At 44.2% G+C, this 16,221-nt stretch overlaps 1 protein-coding gene across 1 annotated transcript; it reads right to left on the bottom strand.

Moving 5' to 3' along the window:
- Positions 1-1,740: 1,740 nt before the first annotated feature.
- Positions 1,741-16,207, bottom strand: LOC140367184 (protein mono-ADP-ribosyltransferase PARP12-like). The gene is made up of 11 exons (XM_072453539.1): positions 15,823-16,207; positions 13,030-13,165; positions 10,129-10,597; positions 7,979-8,023; positions 7,132-7,258; positions 5,852-6,011; positions 5,508-5,625; positions 5,288-5,425; positions 2,778-2,987; positions 2,524-2,726; positions 1,741-2,166 (listed from the first exon to the last, which is right to left on the bottom strand). Exons 1-11 carry the CDS (start codon positions 16,089-16,091, stop codon positions 1,741-1,743), a joined length of 2,301 nt encoding a protein of 766 aa, XP_072309640.1. The 5' UTR covers positions 16,092-16,207.
- Positions 16,208-16,221: the final 14 nt, after the last annotated feature.

The raw sequence follows: 16,221 nt of genomic DNA on the forward strand, positions 1-16,221 counted from the left end.
TTTGTGAGGAACGGAAAACGAAACTTATCCACGGGAGCCGCGGGGATGTAGTGGGCCCCGTGCGCCTGTAGGTGGCGCCATTGAGCTGTGGTGGTGGCGGGACGATGAACACGTGTGTCAAATGTTGTTTTTATTTTTTATTTATGGTGATATTTCTGTATTTGTTGTTCTTGAAGTGTAAAAACATAACATTTTGCCAACAAAGAAATTCAAAGTTGGCCATTTTGATTTCATATTTCTACAGTAAATGTTGATATTATTTTAGTTTGACTTTTTCTCTTTTTGTTTTAACGTCATAAAAATGTACTCATAATGTACGTTCATCGACAATTGTTTCTAGTTTTTTTTTGTCATACAATTATCGTGATCTGTATGTGTATGTGCGTAATTTTGACCAAACATTTGTCACATTAACTTAAGGTGGTTATAAAAAAAAAAGACAGTTCCTTAAAATGACACCATATGTTACAGTGACTTTACTTGGATATAATAATATAAGTTCCCAACACACTTAATATCTAGATTTCTTTGGAAAAATGTAATTTTACACTATTATATCCAATTTAAGAGGCAGGGGAGAAACAGGCCTGAAACGTCGCTTTAGGAGTTTATCTTTGTCATTAAATTAAGCTGTAAATAACAATAAATCTTAAAAACGAATCAAAATGAACATTACCTGGAAAGAGTGTTTAAGAGTTTAGATGGCGTGGATTACCTCCTAAATCTGCAATTCACATTCCACCTTCTAATGTGATGTGATCTTGATAAAATAGTTTTAAAAATGCTGTACTCAAACTAATGTGAAGTTGTTGTACACGACAGACTCATTCTCTCACTACTTTATCGATCCTTTATGACCCTGAAATAATCCCACGTTCACACGGAGACGGGTCAAAGTACAGCACCCACTAAACTCCAATAAAACAAGCTCATTGGAATTATTACATAAACGACACATTTCACTAAAACGCACTGAACATAATTATACTTCAGATTTGTCCCCAGTTTGACCGTTTGTGTAAAGTTTATAATGTCACGTCCTGGTTGGGCGTGGGCAGCGTTTATGACAGAAGTAGAGGTTATTCCACCACTGTTACCGAGCAACCAGACTGTAATGACACACAACAGTTATGATTTCACAATAAACATGACCATATAACACCTTTATTTTGTTAAATGATGGTTTGAACTGTCAGAAAACAGAACTCGGCTCTACTTCCTGTATTTTAAACTCTTAATTTCGAAAAATGTCTTCACAAACTGCAACTTGACGGATGTAAAATTTGTTTTGAAAGTACTTTTTTAACAAATAATTTTAAACGGAGTGTGATGGTTAATGTCGTCAAAAATGAGGATATCGACTTCGAAAGACGAGACGTTCAGTTCAGTCCAACCTGTAAAATCTGTTTAAAATATGGAACAGAGAAGAATGTGAACATTTAAAACAGGGATTTAATTAACCTACGCTATATTCTGTAAATGTACATCTCAAAAACAAGCGCTCACTGTACGTATGATATATAAACGTATAATTAAATCATGGCGTTGACTGAAAAGAAAAACGACCAACTCGATACATGTTTTATATATTTATTTGTATTATTATTACTCGTTTGATTTTCTGTTCTATAATTACATCTTTTTCCCCACAAAAACTGCCGATTTGAACAAAACAAGGAATGATTTGAAAACTCTGTTACATAGACTTATCGCTCAATAATACGGTATTGTTATGAAATATTACAGTCTTTGCTTTTTGTGGCGGTTGCGCGCGGGATTGTGGCGCTCGTGGCTGACCCGGTCACAGGCGACGCACTGCGGGCAAACGTTGGGTCGGCTGCGGGCGGCGGAAACGCCTTTGGTGACTTTCCCGCGAGCGTTGACGACGTCGCGGCGCTCGTTGACGACGTCGCGGCGAGCGCTGACGACGTCGCGGCGCTCGTTGACGACGTCGCGGCGCGCGTTGATGACGTCGCGCCGCGCATTGATGACGTCGCGGCGCGCATTGATGACGACGTCGCGGCGCGCATTGATGACGTCGCGGCGTGCGTTGGTACGTCGGCTCCCGGCCTCGGGGCGGAGCTCGTGTGTGATCTCCCGGACGACGTCGCATTTGTAAAGTGCACCACCGTCTGCGGTTTTGTTGCGGCGGTTGTTGTCAGCGATCTCGTGGGAGATGCAGACGCCGCTGTCGACTTCAGTTCAGGTTTCGCCGACGACGATGTTGAAAATGCGTTTGGTGAATTTACTGTAAATTGTGGCGTCGCATCGAATTTTAGTGTCGCTAAGTCTGTTAAAAACGGATTTGACGGTTTTAACTCAGACGTTTTTAGCGCTGGAGATGTGAATTGGGATTGCACGGTATCGGGTGTCATTTTCTGTAAACGATCCGCTGACAAAGTTGTTGAAAACGGATTCAACGACGTTGCGGAATATGTCGTTGCGGGTGGATTTTTAGTCGAAGAAGTTGAAAAGGCATTTGGAGAATTAGACGCCGTTGAAAACGTCATTTGCGATTTTGACGGCGTCGAATCTGTTGAAAGCGGATTCGTCGCTCTCGGTCCAGATGCGGTTAGCGTCGAAGGTGTAAAGTTTGACGTCGGCGTCGCAGTTGCCGCGTGTGCGAGCTGTGATTTTGTGGTCGTTGTTGCGGTCGACGGTTTGGAGAACGCCGAGGGTGAACTTGTTGAAGATGAATGAGAGGATTTCAGTGTAGACGATGTAAACTGCGATTGCACCGCGGCAGAAGTCGTAGGTGTCATTTGCGATCTATCTACGGACAAAGCTGGCGATAATGGATTTGATGACGCGGTTGTGACGGAGACAGTCGTTCGAGACGGCGCGGCCAACGTTGAGCTCGTCGGCGAAGTCAATTTTGACTGGGACGCGTTTGTTAAAACCTGCTCGGGTGATTTTAATCCACACGTTGACGGTGTGATTGAACATTCGTTTGTCAAAGTTGTTCCGGTTGTTGGCGCAGACGTGAACTTTGATGTCAATATGGTGGCCGCAGCCGGCGTTGTGAGTTTAAAATCGGCAGATGTGGTTTGTGTCGTGAATGTAAATTGTGATTTCGTTGTGGGCGGCGTCATTTGCGATATTGCCGTTGCCGAAAACGTATTTACCGAACACGTTGCTGTGCCAGAAGCAGACGTCACGGGCGACGTAAGCTGTGCGTTTGCTGCTTGTTGTGGGGATGTCACTCGAGGCGTCGTCGGTGAAATTGTATTAACCACTTTTGTTGTCTTTCTTTTCAACCTCTTTGATGTTGCAGCGGATGTAAGTTGTGGGGGCGTGGCCGAATTGGCTTCTGGAGCGGTAGAACGTTTTGAAAGTGCATTTACTGTAGTGGCTGTGGCGGTCACTTGTGATCCAGATGATAACAACATTGAAAAAGGATCAGGTTTAGTGTCGAAGAAGATTCCAAATGTCGTTGGCACCAGTTGTCCCATGTTTGACTTGGTTTCAGGTGCTAAGAATGCATTAGGTCCTTTTTGAGCGAGCTGCGTTTTGTCCAAGAAGAACGGTGAGACAGTGAAGTTTGATGAGCGATTCCTACAATAGAGAAAAAGTGGTTATAAAGACGTATAAAGAATATGACGTACGAGCTACGTTCACACTGCAGGTCCAGTCGGATTTGAACATATAACACACACACACACACACACACGAGTGGTGGGCCGTCAGGGCCAGCAAGGCCTTCTCTGCTGGCCTAAACATAATCAGAATATAATAAATATATATTTTCCCACAAATTTTTATGACATTATTCCCCAAAGTAAGAGTTTTACTCTTCATTTCATGGCTTTCCTCTTGTTGCACTGCTTCTGCCCCAGGTTCAGATTTGGAGGCTGGTCTTTATATTAGAGCTTTTATCCAATCATATTCAGCCGTGTGTTGCCAGGGTTCTAAAATCTGCCGAGACCTTCAGACTCAACAGAGGTTGGTGCTTGTAGCTTATAGTAAATGGAAATGATGTGTCAACCAATCAGCTTCAGAGTTGCTCTTGTGCGTCTGCTGCTGTTGCTCAGGAGCAGCAGTAGGTGCATCACGTGCACGTCTTTTGATTGGATCACCAATATTGAGAGGCAGGTCCTATGGGCGGGGCTATGCAGAACTTCAGAATGAGGAAACTGAATTTGACAGACAAGGCAACGCCTGGTTAAACTGCGTTTCTGTCTAAATGTAGAGGTGGATTCACTCGGGTGGGACTGTGTAGGACTGGATTTGACTGGATTTGACTGGATTTGAATCAGATCTTTTGCAAAGTGACTGAACACGATCACATTCTAGATTCTAGTGCTGAAATGCAACAGCTTTTTATTTATTGGAAAAGACGAGAATAAAACAGATTAAACTTTCTCTTCATTTACTTTCCAGCAGGTGAAAATCCATGTAGTGGAAATCCAAGGTGAATAATACACAATAACTGTATTCAAAGGTGGCTCATAAACAAGAACACGCACACCGTCTGATCATAACACACACACAATACTAGAATGATGGACATACTCGGAAATACAAGTACAAGATGATGATGAACACATGTGTTTACGGCGCGTGAACGCCTCACACAAACAAATGCCATAAATAGATACAACACGACAAACTTCTTTTCTTACGTTCAGTCATTCATGATCCAGTAACGACGTGATAATGACATACTCGTGCTCAAACGCTGCACAAAACAACACTGTGGCGGTTTTTCAAGTGTAACAAAGATAAAATACTGGGACGAGCGTGAAAACGTGGCGAGAAACAGGTGTGCTCGTCACGAACAGTTTTTTTTCCCAACAACCAAACTTCCCCGTCGTACAGCTGAGACCACACCCCCCACAAACGTCACGACAACCAGTGCGGCCAAGTTAGAACGCTACAATATCCACAGTAAGACAAACGATAAAGACGATTATCATAGGCCGGTCTTCGTTATAGTCTCGTTCCTGGTTCTTCTCCGCGTCAGGGTCGCCGGGTCACGCCAGGGTCGCCGGGTCACGTCAGGGTCGCCGGGTCACGTCAGGGTCGCCGGGTCACGTCAGGGTCGCCGGGTCACGTCAGGGTCGCCGGGTTCTCGTCAGGGCCGCCGAGTCACGTCAGGGTCGCCGGGTTCACGCGCACGGCAACCGATTCAAGTCACGTTTCATAAACCACGCGAACTGCCGCTCCGAGAAGAATCCGATTTGAGAAAACCACGGGAATTGAGTGCGAGGACCTGCGGCGCGAGGACCTGCGGCGCGAGGACCTGCGGCGCGAGGACCTGCGGCGCGAGGACCTGCGGCGCGAGGACCTGCGGAGCGAGGACCTGCGGCGTGAATGCGAGCGAGCGAGCCGTACCGTTTGGTCCGGACGTCGGCCGCCGACACGAAGCGCGGCCGCCTCCGCACGCGCCGCTCGCCGCCGTCCGTCAGGTTCCTCTCGATCATGTCTGAGAAAAAGGGGAAAAGAGACGATGAAACAATTCCGACCGTCTGACCTTTGACCTTTCCGTCCGGAGCGCTTTCACCCACCTCGGAAACTGAGCCGGTGCAGCTGAGAACCCGCCGTGAACGTCCGCGCGTCCTCCTTCTTCACATACGTCTCTTCCAGTTGTTTGCTGGTGACGCGGATTAATCGATGTTTGCTTTGCTGCGAAATGCAAATATATGAAACGTCTCATGAGTAATAACCACGACCCAAGCGGTTGCCATTAGCGACGCAGATGAGATCATATGAATTTGAACACGGAAATGCTTTGTGGCTGATAAGAATGTCACGGTATGAGGTTTTATTGAGATTATTGTGAGAAGAAACGTGGCAATACCCTAACCCTAAGTACTTACTAAAACACTTTTTTCTTAGTGAAGGTACTCACAGCGTACTGGTGCCACTGCCCGCTGTCGTCCTCCCAGTGCCACAGCCAGTCCGTGGTGTGGCTGTAGTTCGGTTTCACCACAGAGTTTAAGGTCGACAGTCGCCTCACTCTGCTCTGCCCACTCCTCATGGTTTCAAAGCACACCGAAGGGCAAGTGGCACTGCACAGAGGAGAAAACACAGGGATAACAACCAGACTGAAGAGCGAGTGGCACTGCACAGAGGAGAAAACACAGGGATAACAACCAGACTGAAGAGCGAGTGGCACTGCACAGAGGAGAAAACACAGGGATAACAACCAGACTGAAGAGCGAGTGGCACTGCACAGAGGAGAAAACACAGGGATAACAACCAGACTGAAGAGCGAGTGGCACTGCACAGAGGAGAAAACACAGAGATAACAACCAGACTGAAGAGCGAGTGGCACTGCACAGAGGAGAAAACACAGGGATAACAACCAGACCAGGCCATTTCAACCATTTAAAGTGCCTATGACAGGTTTTTATGATTGTCTGATTTTGACTTTATTTGGTGTATTTATACCTGTTGTACTTATAAATGATAGTTTTACACCAGTCGAGCAGGTATTTGTGGAGAAAATGTTGAAAAATCTGCAGAAAATGACAGGAAGTGACATCCTCAGCAACAGAAATAAAAGGTAAAGTTAGTTAAAGGCTGTTAAACCGACCACAGAAGTACTGAAGTATCATATATATTGACTTTTAATAAATCTATTTACCATCAGCTGTTTTTAAGCATTTTTCTATAGTTGTTATTATAGGCAGGACCAATGAAATCTTAATCTTGTCTATAACAGTCATATTATAATTTTTGGACACATTTTTCCATTTTTTTTTGAAAAAAATCAAATCAAATAAATAATAATCCAAGTTATATTTTCTTCTTACTGTATTTTCCGGACTATAAGTTGCGCCTTTTTCATAGTTTTGGCCGGGGAGTGACTTATGTGATATTATTTGTTATTTTCACACTTGCAACTGCATTTCATACTCCAGTGCAACTTTTATATGTTTTTTTCTTCTCTATTATGCATTTTTTGGCTGGTGCGACTTATACTCCGGAAAATACGGTACTTATCCTCTTCTATGTCGACAGCACGCCACATTCATAAATCTCCTCTTTCGTTCCATATATTCACTTTACTCACTCTGGACACATTTGACTTCCAGCTGCAATAAAACCCGTTTCTGCTCACGATAGCTCGTTTACACTTGTTCCTGTCTTTATACTTCACCCTTCACACATGAGTTGACAGAATACCTGGATGTTTTCTGGGGGTCACAGAAGTCTTCCTCGATCCTCTCGTTTTCAGCCATAGAAACCCAAAAGCCTCCGTGTTTGACCTGCCATCTGTACGGCAAGTCGTCGTGCACATTGAGACAACGATCTGTGGATACAAACAAATATAAAGTCAAAAAACAACAACATGTTCATGCTCGTTTCTGGGGACACAGATATTTATGCAAATTCTACATCCTTCAGTAGATTCAGTTGTGCTCATCTGGAAAAACAAGTCTGTGGTTTCCTGCTTGGGCGCTTAACAAAGTAAAGAGAACCAAAAAACAGGAAACAGAACCAAGAAGAAATGTCGAAATCCCTGTTTATTTTAAACACACTTTAAGACAAAAACTGTTTCATCCTAAGGACAAGACGGAGACACAAAAACAGAGCAATGTAGTGTATTCCGTCCAATGCAGTGAAGAAAGATGTAAAGAGCGCCACATAGTGAGACTAAACAGCCACTGCACAAGAGGCTTTATCAGCACAGAAGACACTGGAGTTCAGGACCACAGAGCGCCGTGCATCTTCATCTTAAAGCCTCTAACCACTCTATCAAAGACAGAGAGGAGAAGATTCTGAGCAGGAGAAAAGATGGTTTGAAAGAGGAATTAAAGAGGCCCTGGTCATTATGATGCTAATGAGGCCATCAGTGATGAGTTTGAGTTGAGTTATGAGTTGTCCCAGTTGTCCCTGTTGTCCCTGTTGTCCCTGTCGTCCCTGGACAGGCTGATGTGATTAAGTCCCACTGACATGTCATTGGTTTTGTCTTTTTCTGGCCAAAATATTATACTATAAATACATATGAATCTACAAAATAAAGACTCACCTTCGTGCTGACAGTGTCCTCTGATGAAGAACATGCAGATCACATCTAAAACATCAAAGTTACAGTTTGATCAGTGCCAATATCGAATAGAAAAGAAGATTCAATTTAGAGATATAATTTTAAAACGTATGATTGCTTCTCTTATATTGACCAATGACTGTTTCATTGTTTTATTCTCTAACTTTATGTTGGTTAAATCAACAACTCTTGAACAGCATTAAAGTTCACGAACAGGAATGTGAAAAATCTTATGTATTTTGTATAAAAATAAGGCTTTTTATGTGTAAAAATGTTCAAAATGTCACATATTTGGGACATATACATCAGAAATATGGAGAGAGCCAGTTTGCAGTTACAATGTGCCATATAAATCTATGAATGCAAGTGGTTTAGATGAAATAATAAAGTATAACTAAGTGCAGATTGGACAATGTCGAGAGACCAAACTGACTGTTTTCACCTACCCCCCATCCCCGCCCACTCCCCTGTACATAACTGCAATTATATGAATACATACCACTCCTGGTCATACATGTCTGTCTACTGTAGAAGAGGCTTATCAATTCTACAGTTTTTAACATTTTATTGTTTGTAGTATTAAAGCGCCCCCTACAGGTTGGACGACTCACTGAACTAAAATACAGGTAAGATAAATATATTTATAATTTAGCTAAAAATTATAACATTATGACATTTTTTAGGTTTATAATTTCACTTCCTGTTTGTAATTCATGACATCACACTAGGAAATTACCCAGCAAACACTGGGCCAAAACTCACTTAATGTCACTTTTTTTAGTTTGAGGAACAAAAATATATGAGAGCGACTTTATTTTGTTGAATTAATGTTTAAAAAGTCAAAAAAGTAGTTTCTTTGTGTAAATTCTGCATAAACTTTGACTGGAATGTGTGTCCCTGGTGTGATGTCACTTCCTGTATGAGTGTCCCTGGTGTGATGTCACTTCCTGTATGAGTGTCCCTGGTGTGATGTCACTTCCTGTACGAGTGTCCCTGGTGTCATGTCACTTCCTGTATGAGTGTCCCTGGTGTGATCTCACTTCCTGTATGAGTGTCCCTGGTGTGATCTCACTTCCTGTATGAGTGTCCCTGGTGTCATGTCACTTCCTGTATGAGTGTCCCTGGTGTCATGTCACTTCCTGTATGAGTGTCCCTGGTGTGATGTCACTTCCTGTATGAGTGTCCCTGGTGTGATCTCACTTCCTGTCTGAGTGTCCCTGGTGTGATGTCACTTCCTGTATGAGTGTCCCTGGTGTGATGTCACTTCCTGTATGAGTGTCCCTGGTGTGATGTCACTTCCTGTATGAGTGTCCCTGGTGTCATGTCACTTCCTGTATGAGTGTCCCTGGTGTGATCTCACTTCCTGTATGAGTGTCCCTGGTGTGATCTCACTTCCTGTATGAGTGTCCCTGGTGTCATGTCACTTCCTGTATGAGTGTCCCTGGTGTCATGTCACTTCCTGTATGAGTGTCCCTGGTGTGATGTCACTTCCTGTATGAGTGTCCCTGGTGTGATGTCACTTCCTGTATGAGTGTCCCTGGTGTAATCTCACTTCCTGTCTGAGTGTCCCTGGTGTGATGTCACTTCCTGTATGAGTGTCCCTGGTGTGATGTCACTTCCTGTATGAGTGTCCCTGGTGTGATGTCACTTCCTGTATGAGTGTCCCTGGTGTGATGTCACTTCCTGTATGAGTGTCCCTGGTGTGATGTCACTTCCTGTATGAGTGTCCCTGGTGTGATGTCACTTCCTGTATGAGTGTCCCTGGTGTGATGTCACTTCCTGTACGAGTGCCCCTGGTGTGATCTCACTTCCTGTACGAGTGTCCCTGGTGTGATGTCACTTCCTGTACGAGTGTCCCTGGTGTGATCTCACTTCCTGTACGAGTGTCCCTGGTGTGATGTCACTTCCTGTATGAGTGTCCCTGGTGTGATGTCACTTCCTGTATGAGTGTCCCTGGTGTGATCTCACTTCCTGTATGAGTGCCCCTGGTGTGATGTCACTTCCTGTCATTCTCTACACATTTTTCAACATTTTCTCCACAAATACCTGCTCGATTTGTGTAAAACTATAATGTATATGTACAACAGGTATAAATACACCAAATTAAGTCAAAATTAGAAAATCATAAAAACCTGTCATGGGCGCTTGGCACTCGGGCTCGTCGAGCTCCACGCCGGCGTCAGCCTGTTTGTTGCGCGTTCTGCCTTTCCCTCCCCTCGTCTTCTTCTGACCGCCGCGACGACCGCTCTGATTTTGCGTCGCGCTAACGGTGCTGCTCGAATCCGAATCGCAAGCGCCGGCGCAGTCCGGTGCCGCGTCTCCGATGGCGTCCCGGTCGGTGTCGCTCGAATCGCCGTCGTCGTCGCCTTTCGCTTTGTCGGCGAGCCTCAGGGCCTCTCTGTTGGCGTACACCGACTTCAACACCTTGAACAGGTCGGTGGGGATGTTTTTCTCCCGCAGGAGTCGGAGCGGCTGCGTGGCGGTAAAGTCGTGGGCCCGGGTGCAGCAGCAGGGTCCGCCGCCGCTGAGGTGGCGCTCGCACACGTGCAGCCGCGGGCACTCCACCCAGCAGCCGCAGGGGTTGTTGTAGTCGTGGCAGATCTTGAGAAGACAAAACGCATCGTCACACTTTCCGCCGGATTTAGTCCTATTTTAGACCCGGTTTAGTCATGTTTTAGAGCCGATTTAGTCACATTTTAGACCCAGTATAGTCTTTTTTAGACCCGATTTAGTTCTATTTAAGACAGGGATTTATACTGCTTTAGTCCCGATTTAGTCCTGTTTTAGACCCAGTTTAGTCCTGTATTGGACCCGGTTTAGTCCTGTATTGGACCCGGTTTAGTCCTGTATTGGACCCGGTTTAGTCCACTTTTAGACTCAGTTTAGTCCACTTTTAGACTCAGTTTAGTCCTGTTTTAGACCCGGTTTAGTCCTGTTTTAGACCCGGGTTAGTCCTGTTTTAGACCCGGGTTAGTCCTGTATTGGGCCCGGTTTAGTCCTCGTTTAGACTCAGTTTAGTCCTGTTTTAGACCCGGTTTAGTCCTGTTTTAGACCCGGTTTAGTCCTGTTTTAGACCCGGTTTAGTCCTGTTTTAGACCCGTTTTAGACCCGGTTTAGTCCAGTTTTAGACCTGGTTTACACCCGGTTTAGTCCTGTTTTAGACCCGGTTTAGTCCTGTTTTAGACCCGGTTTAGTCCTGTTTTAGACCCGGTTTAGTCCTGTTTTAGACCCGTTTTAGACCCGGTTTAGTCCAGTTTTAGACCTGGTTTACACCCGGTTTAGTCCTGTTTTAGACCCGTTTTAGACCCGTTTTAGTCCAGTTTTAGACCTGGTTTACACCCGGTTTAGTCCTGTTTTAGACCCGGTTTAGTCCTGTTTTAGACCCGGTTTAGTCCTGTTTTAGACCCGGTTTAGTCCTGTTTTAGACCCGTTTTAGACCCGGTTTAGTCCAGTTTTAGACCCGTTTTAGACCCGTTTTAGTCCAGTTTTAGACCTGGTTTACACCCGGTTTAGTCCTGTTTTAGACCCGGTTTAGTCCTGTTTTAGACCCGGTTTAGTCCTGTTTTAGACCCGGTTTAGTCCTGTTTTAGACCCGTTTTAGACCCGGTTTAGTCCAGTTTTAGACCTGGTTTACACCCGGTTTAGTCCTGTTTTAGACCCGGTTTAGTCCTGTTTTAGACCCGGTTTAGTCCTGTTTTAGACCCGGTTTAGTCCTGTTTTAGACCCGTTTTAGACCCGGTTTAGTCCAGTTTTAGACCTGGTTTACACCCGGTTTAGTCCTGTTTTAGACCCGTTTTAGACCCGTTTTAGTCCAGTTTTAGACCTGGTTTACACCCGGTTTAGTCCTGTTTTAGACCCGGTTTAGTCCTGTTTTAGACCCGGTTTAGTCCTGTTTTAGACCCGGTTTAGTCCTGTTTTAGACCCGTTTTAGACCCGGTTTAGTCCAGTTTTAGACCCGTTTTAGACCCGTTTTAGTCCAGTTTTAGACCTGGTTTACACCCGGTTTAGTCCTGTTTTAGACCCGGTTTAGTCCTTTAGCTATGCTATCTCTATCGAAGTCCACATCCCACAGAGCTCTGGGTCAAATGTAAGCGTGTCCTGGACAGACGGGCAAAACGTCGATATCGATCCTTTCTCAAAAACACACATACATTTTGAAAAGGTCCATATCATAGTGTGAAGAGTTTAGAACGAACGAGTCGGGTCCGCGCGCTCTCGTTTTGTCAGAACAGTTTGTACGAGATAAGACGCAGCGCAACCGGTTTTCCACGACGATTAGACCGAGGCGGCGTTCCAGTCCATGGAGGCTATAAATACTGATAAGTATTAGTACAAACAGAGGCGGGACCGCTCTGCTCCTCAGCGCCTCGTTTTTTGGCGGTACAAGGGTCGTCACGATATATTTAGTGTGATTATAGTGAGAAAAAAACATCACGATTTAACAATTATTCACGATTATTGAGACTGTGACCGTTCCAGCTCTGACATGTGACTGTTCCTCACCTTTGAGAGCGGATTTACTCAATTCAACTTTCCAAAAGACACATTTTTGAATAAATTTGACAAAAACAGCCGGATAAAATGAAAGTTTTTAACATTTACGGTCTATTTTTAGGTCTATAATGAACTAAAAAGACAAAATGAAATTAAATAAGACAAAAACAGCCAGCGAAAATAAAGTTATTTACATTTAAGTCTATTTTTAGGTCTATAATGAACTAAAAAAACAAAATAAAGTTAAAATTTGACAAAAACAGCCAGATAAAATTAAGGTTTTAACTTTTATGGTCTATTTTTAGGTCTATAATGAACTAAAAAGACAAAATTAAATTACATTTGACAAAAACAGCGAGCGAAAATTAAGTTATTTACATTTAAGTCTATTTTTAGGTCTATAATGAACTAAAAATACGTCATTTTGCTTTGAAAATGGTCACGATTGTTTGTTTTTTTTGGTTCCTATGATTATATTGTGACCTGAATACTCCCGATTATGGATGAACCTTGTAACCTTGACAACCCCGGTCCTGTACCTGAGGCAGCAGCGTGTTGTCGCTCTGCAGCAGGAGCAGACGCAGCTCGGTCCTGCTCAGAGACTCCAGACCGAACTTCATGAGGACCTCCACGTTGTACTCGGAGCGCAGGTCGTGGGAGAAAGAACAGCCTCTCCTAGAAACACAAAGGTGAAAACTCAGACGTGTTGGAGCCGCGGTCGCTTCAAAATGCACCAGATCGTAGAAAGTAGAAAGGCACAAATGTTGGAGTTTATGGTTATTCGGCTCCACAAAACGTGCTTAATCTTCTGGTTTAGAGTCGTTCAAAGTGAAATGGCATCGCTTTCTGAGGCTGGAGTGCGGAAAGGTCATTTTATGTTTGTTTACCGTATTTTCTGGACTATAAGTCGCACCAGCCAAAAAGTGCATAATAGAGAAGAAAAAACATATAAGTCGCACTGGAGTATAAGTATATAAGTATAAGTATAAGTCACACCCCGGCCAAAACTATGAAAAAAGGTGCGACTTATAGTCCGGAAAATACGGTATGTGATACAGTTATTTTTTTTACTTTGACTTTATTTTTCTAGAACACAAAAAAATACAAAAAAAAGATAAAACTACAGATAAAATTATAGTACATAAGATTTAAGTTTATGTATACTGTATATTCATAGATTTGTATGTGTGTGTCTCTCTCTCTGTGTGTGTGTGTGTGTGTGTGTGTGTCTCTGTGTGTGTGAGTATGTATGTGTGTGTGTGTGTGTGTAACACTGTGTGTAAGTGTGTGTGTCTCTGTGTGTGTGTGTGTAACACTGTGTGTCTCTGTGTGTGTGTGTGTGTGTGTCTCTGTGTGTGTGTGTGTGTGTAACACTGTGTGTAAGTGTGTGTGTCTCTGTGTGTGTGTGTGTAACACTGTGTGTCTCTGTGTGTGTGTGTGTGTAACACTGTGTGTAAGTGTGTGTGTCTCTGTGTGTGTGTGTGTGTAACACTGTGTGTCTCTGTGTGTGTGTGTGTGTGTGTCTCTGTGTGTGTGTGTGTGTGTGTGTGTAACACTGTGTGTAAGTGTGTGTGTCTCTGTGTGTGTGTGTGTAACACTGTGTGTCTCTGTGTGTGTGTGTGTCTCTGTGTGTGTGTGTGTGTAACACTGTGTGTAAGTGTGTGTGCCTCTGTGTGTGTGTGTGTAACACTGTGTGTCTCTGTGTGTGTGTGTGTGTGTGTGTCTCTGTGTGTGTGTGTGTGTGTGTCTCTGTGTGTGTGTGTGTGTAACACTGTGTGTCTCTCTGTGTGTGTGTGTGTAACACTGTGTGTAAGTGTGTGTGTCTCTGTGTGTGTGTGTGTAACACTGTGTGTCTCTGTGTGTGTGTGTGTGTGTGTGTGTCTCTGTGTGTGTCTCTGTGTGTGTGTGTGTAACACTGTGTGTAAGTGTGTGTGTCTCTGTGTGTGTGTGTGTAACACTGTGTGTCTCTGTGTGTGTGTGTGTGTCTCTGTGTGTGTGTGTGTGTAACACTGTGTGTAAGTGTGTGTGTCTCTGTGTGTGTGTGTGTAACACTGTGTGTCTCTGTGTGTGTGTGTGTCTCTGTGTGTGTGTGTGTGTAACACTGTGTGTAAGTGTGTGTGTCTCTGTGTGTGTGTGTGTAACACTGTGTGTATTTGGTCCTGATTCTTTGTGACATTAAAGACTTTCACATTTCCAGTTCAAAGCTGGACCAGACAGTAACTGATGATCGACCGTTACACGTCTGAGCTGTGATTCTTCTGATCAAAGGCTCATCCCTCTCAGAGACAGAACTCTAGGGGCCCGTGATGGCCCCGTTTACATGAAAGGCCAGGGCCAAACATCCGAGGGTCCGAATGTAAATGTGACGACCTCTGTTCTTTTGTTCTACCTGCCACTCATGTCAGAGGCGGTAACGACGGGCGAAAAGGGCCAATGGAAGACAAGAGAGATTATGTAGTTATGATAAAGTGGATTTTTCACATTTATTTTTATTTTAATTGTCAAAATTCTATATGACAAAACATTTATAACAGAAAATAATCATTTAAAGGAATTACAATTACACATTTTAAAGACACAGTTTTCTTAAGTAGAAATTGATTTTTTGGTTTAAACCTTTGGAAATGGTGAACAAATATGATTCAATTTGTTTAATAAGGACAGAGGGGGAAAAGGGAAACCAACGATTAAAATGTACTTTTATGAATGTAGAATGTGCCAAATAAAAGGATTAGATTAATTGCCATGTTCTTAAAAATGATATGTTCAAATTTGAATCTAAAGTTGGATTCAATGTTTCCTTTTCCACATTTCCCACAAGAACTGCAACACTGTGACTCCCAATCTCACCGTGAACTACATAGACCATGATGCTTTGCCCCATTTCAACATGGACCACGTGAAGATCTGACTCATATTTAGACAATAATGCAGTCGAGTCCAAAACTTCATTAGAGCCGCACTTCTGAACATTCTCCACACAGACGGGCACGTGTCACGTCACACTGTGGAGGCGGGGGACGAATACCAGTAAAGTAAAAGTACTCATTTCATCACAATTACAACACGTTACATTTCATCATCAAGCTTGAATCTGTTTCTAAAAAGGTTTTTCAGTCCCAAAAAGTAAAAAAATACCATACATTCCTAATCATTCTCATGGAAATCGTCCAAATGTTCAACATTCCCAACATTGTGCAACCTAAACGTTACTTACAGTACTTTAACTCGTGTACTTTGTTACTTTTTATATTACTGCGCTGTTTGGGGTTAAATACATGTTTTTGTGTATCTTATGTGAAGGTAATAAAAGTTCATAAATGTGACTTTACCTCGACTGCAGGGAGTGGCAGGCCCCGGACAGGAGCAGGTTCTTGCACAGATGGAGGCCCCCGCAGCCGGGACACTCTTGGGCCCGGCACAGCCTCGCGCGGCTCCGGGCCACGACCCTCGCGGCGCCGCTGGACCAACACGCCACGAGCTGGTCGGTCGCGTCGACGATCTGCGCGATGAGGGACGCGTCGCCAAGGTTACACTCCAGCTCCGCTCTGTCCACGGACCCCTGGGCGCTCAGGATGTGTTTGAGGATGACGGTGTCCATGGTCAAAAAGAGAGAGCTCGCGGGGACAGTCACGCCGGGACACTCGGAGCTCGCGGGGACAGTCACGCCGGGACACTCGGAGCTCGCGGGGACAGTCACGCCGGGACACTCGGAGCTCGCGGGGACAGTC

Source organism: Eucyclogobius newberryi, unplaced genomic scaffold (assembly GCF_026437365.1).
Source record: "Eucyclogobius newberryi isolate DKJ021-1_F unplaced genomic scaffold, fEucNew1.0.hap1 SCAF_2, whole genome shotgun sequence".
NCBI classification, from domain to species: Eukaryota; Metazoa; Chordata; class Actinopteri; order Gobiiformes; family Gobiidae; genus Eucyclogobius; species Eucyclogobius newberryi.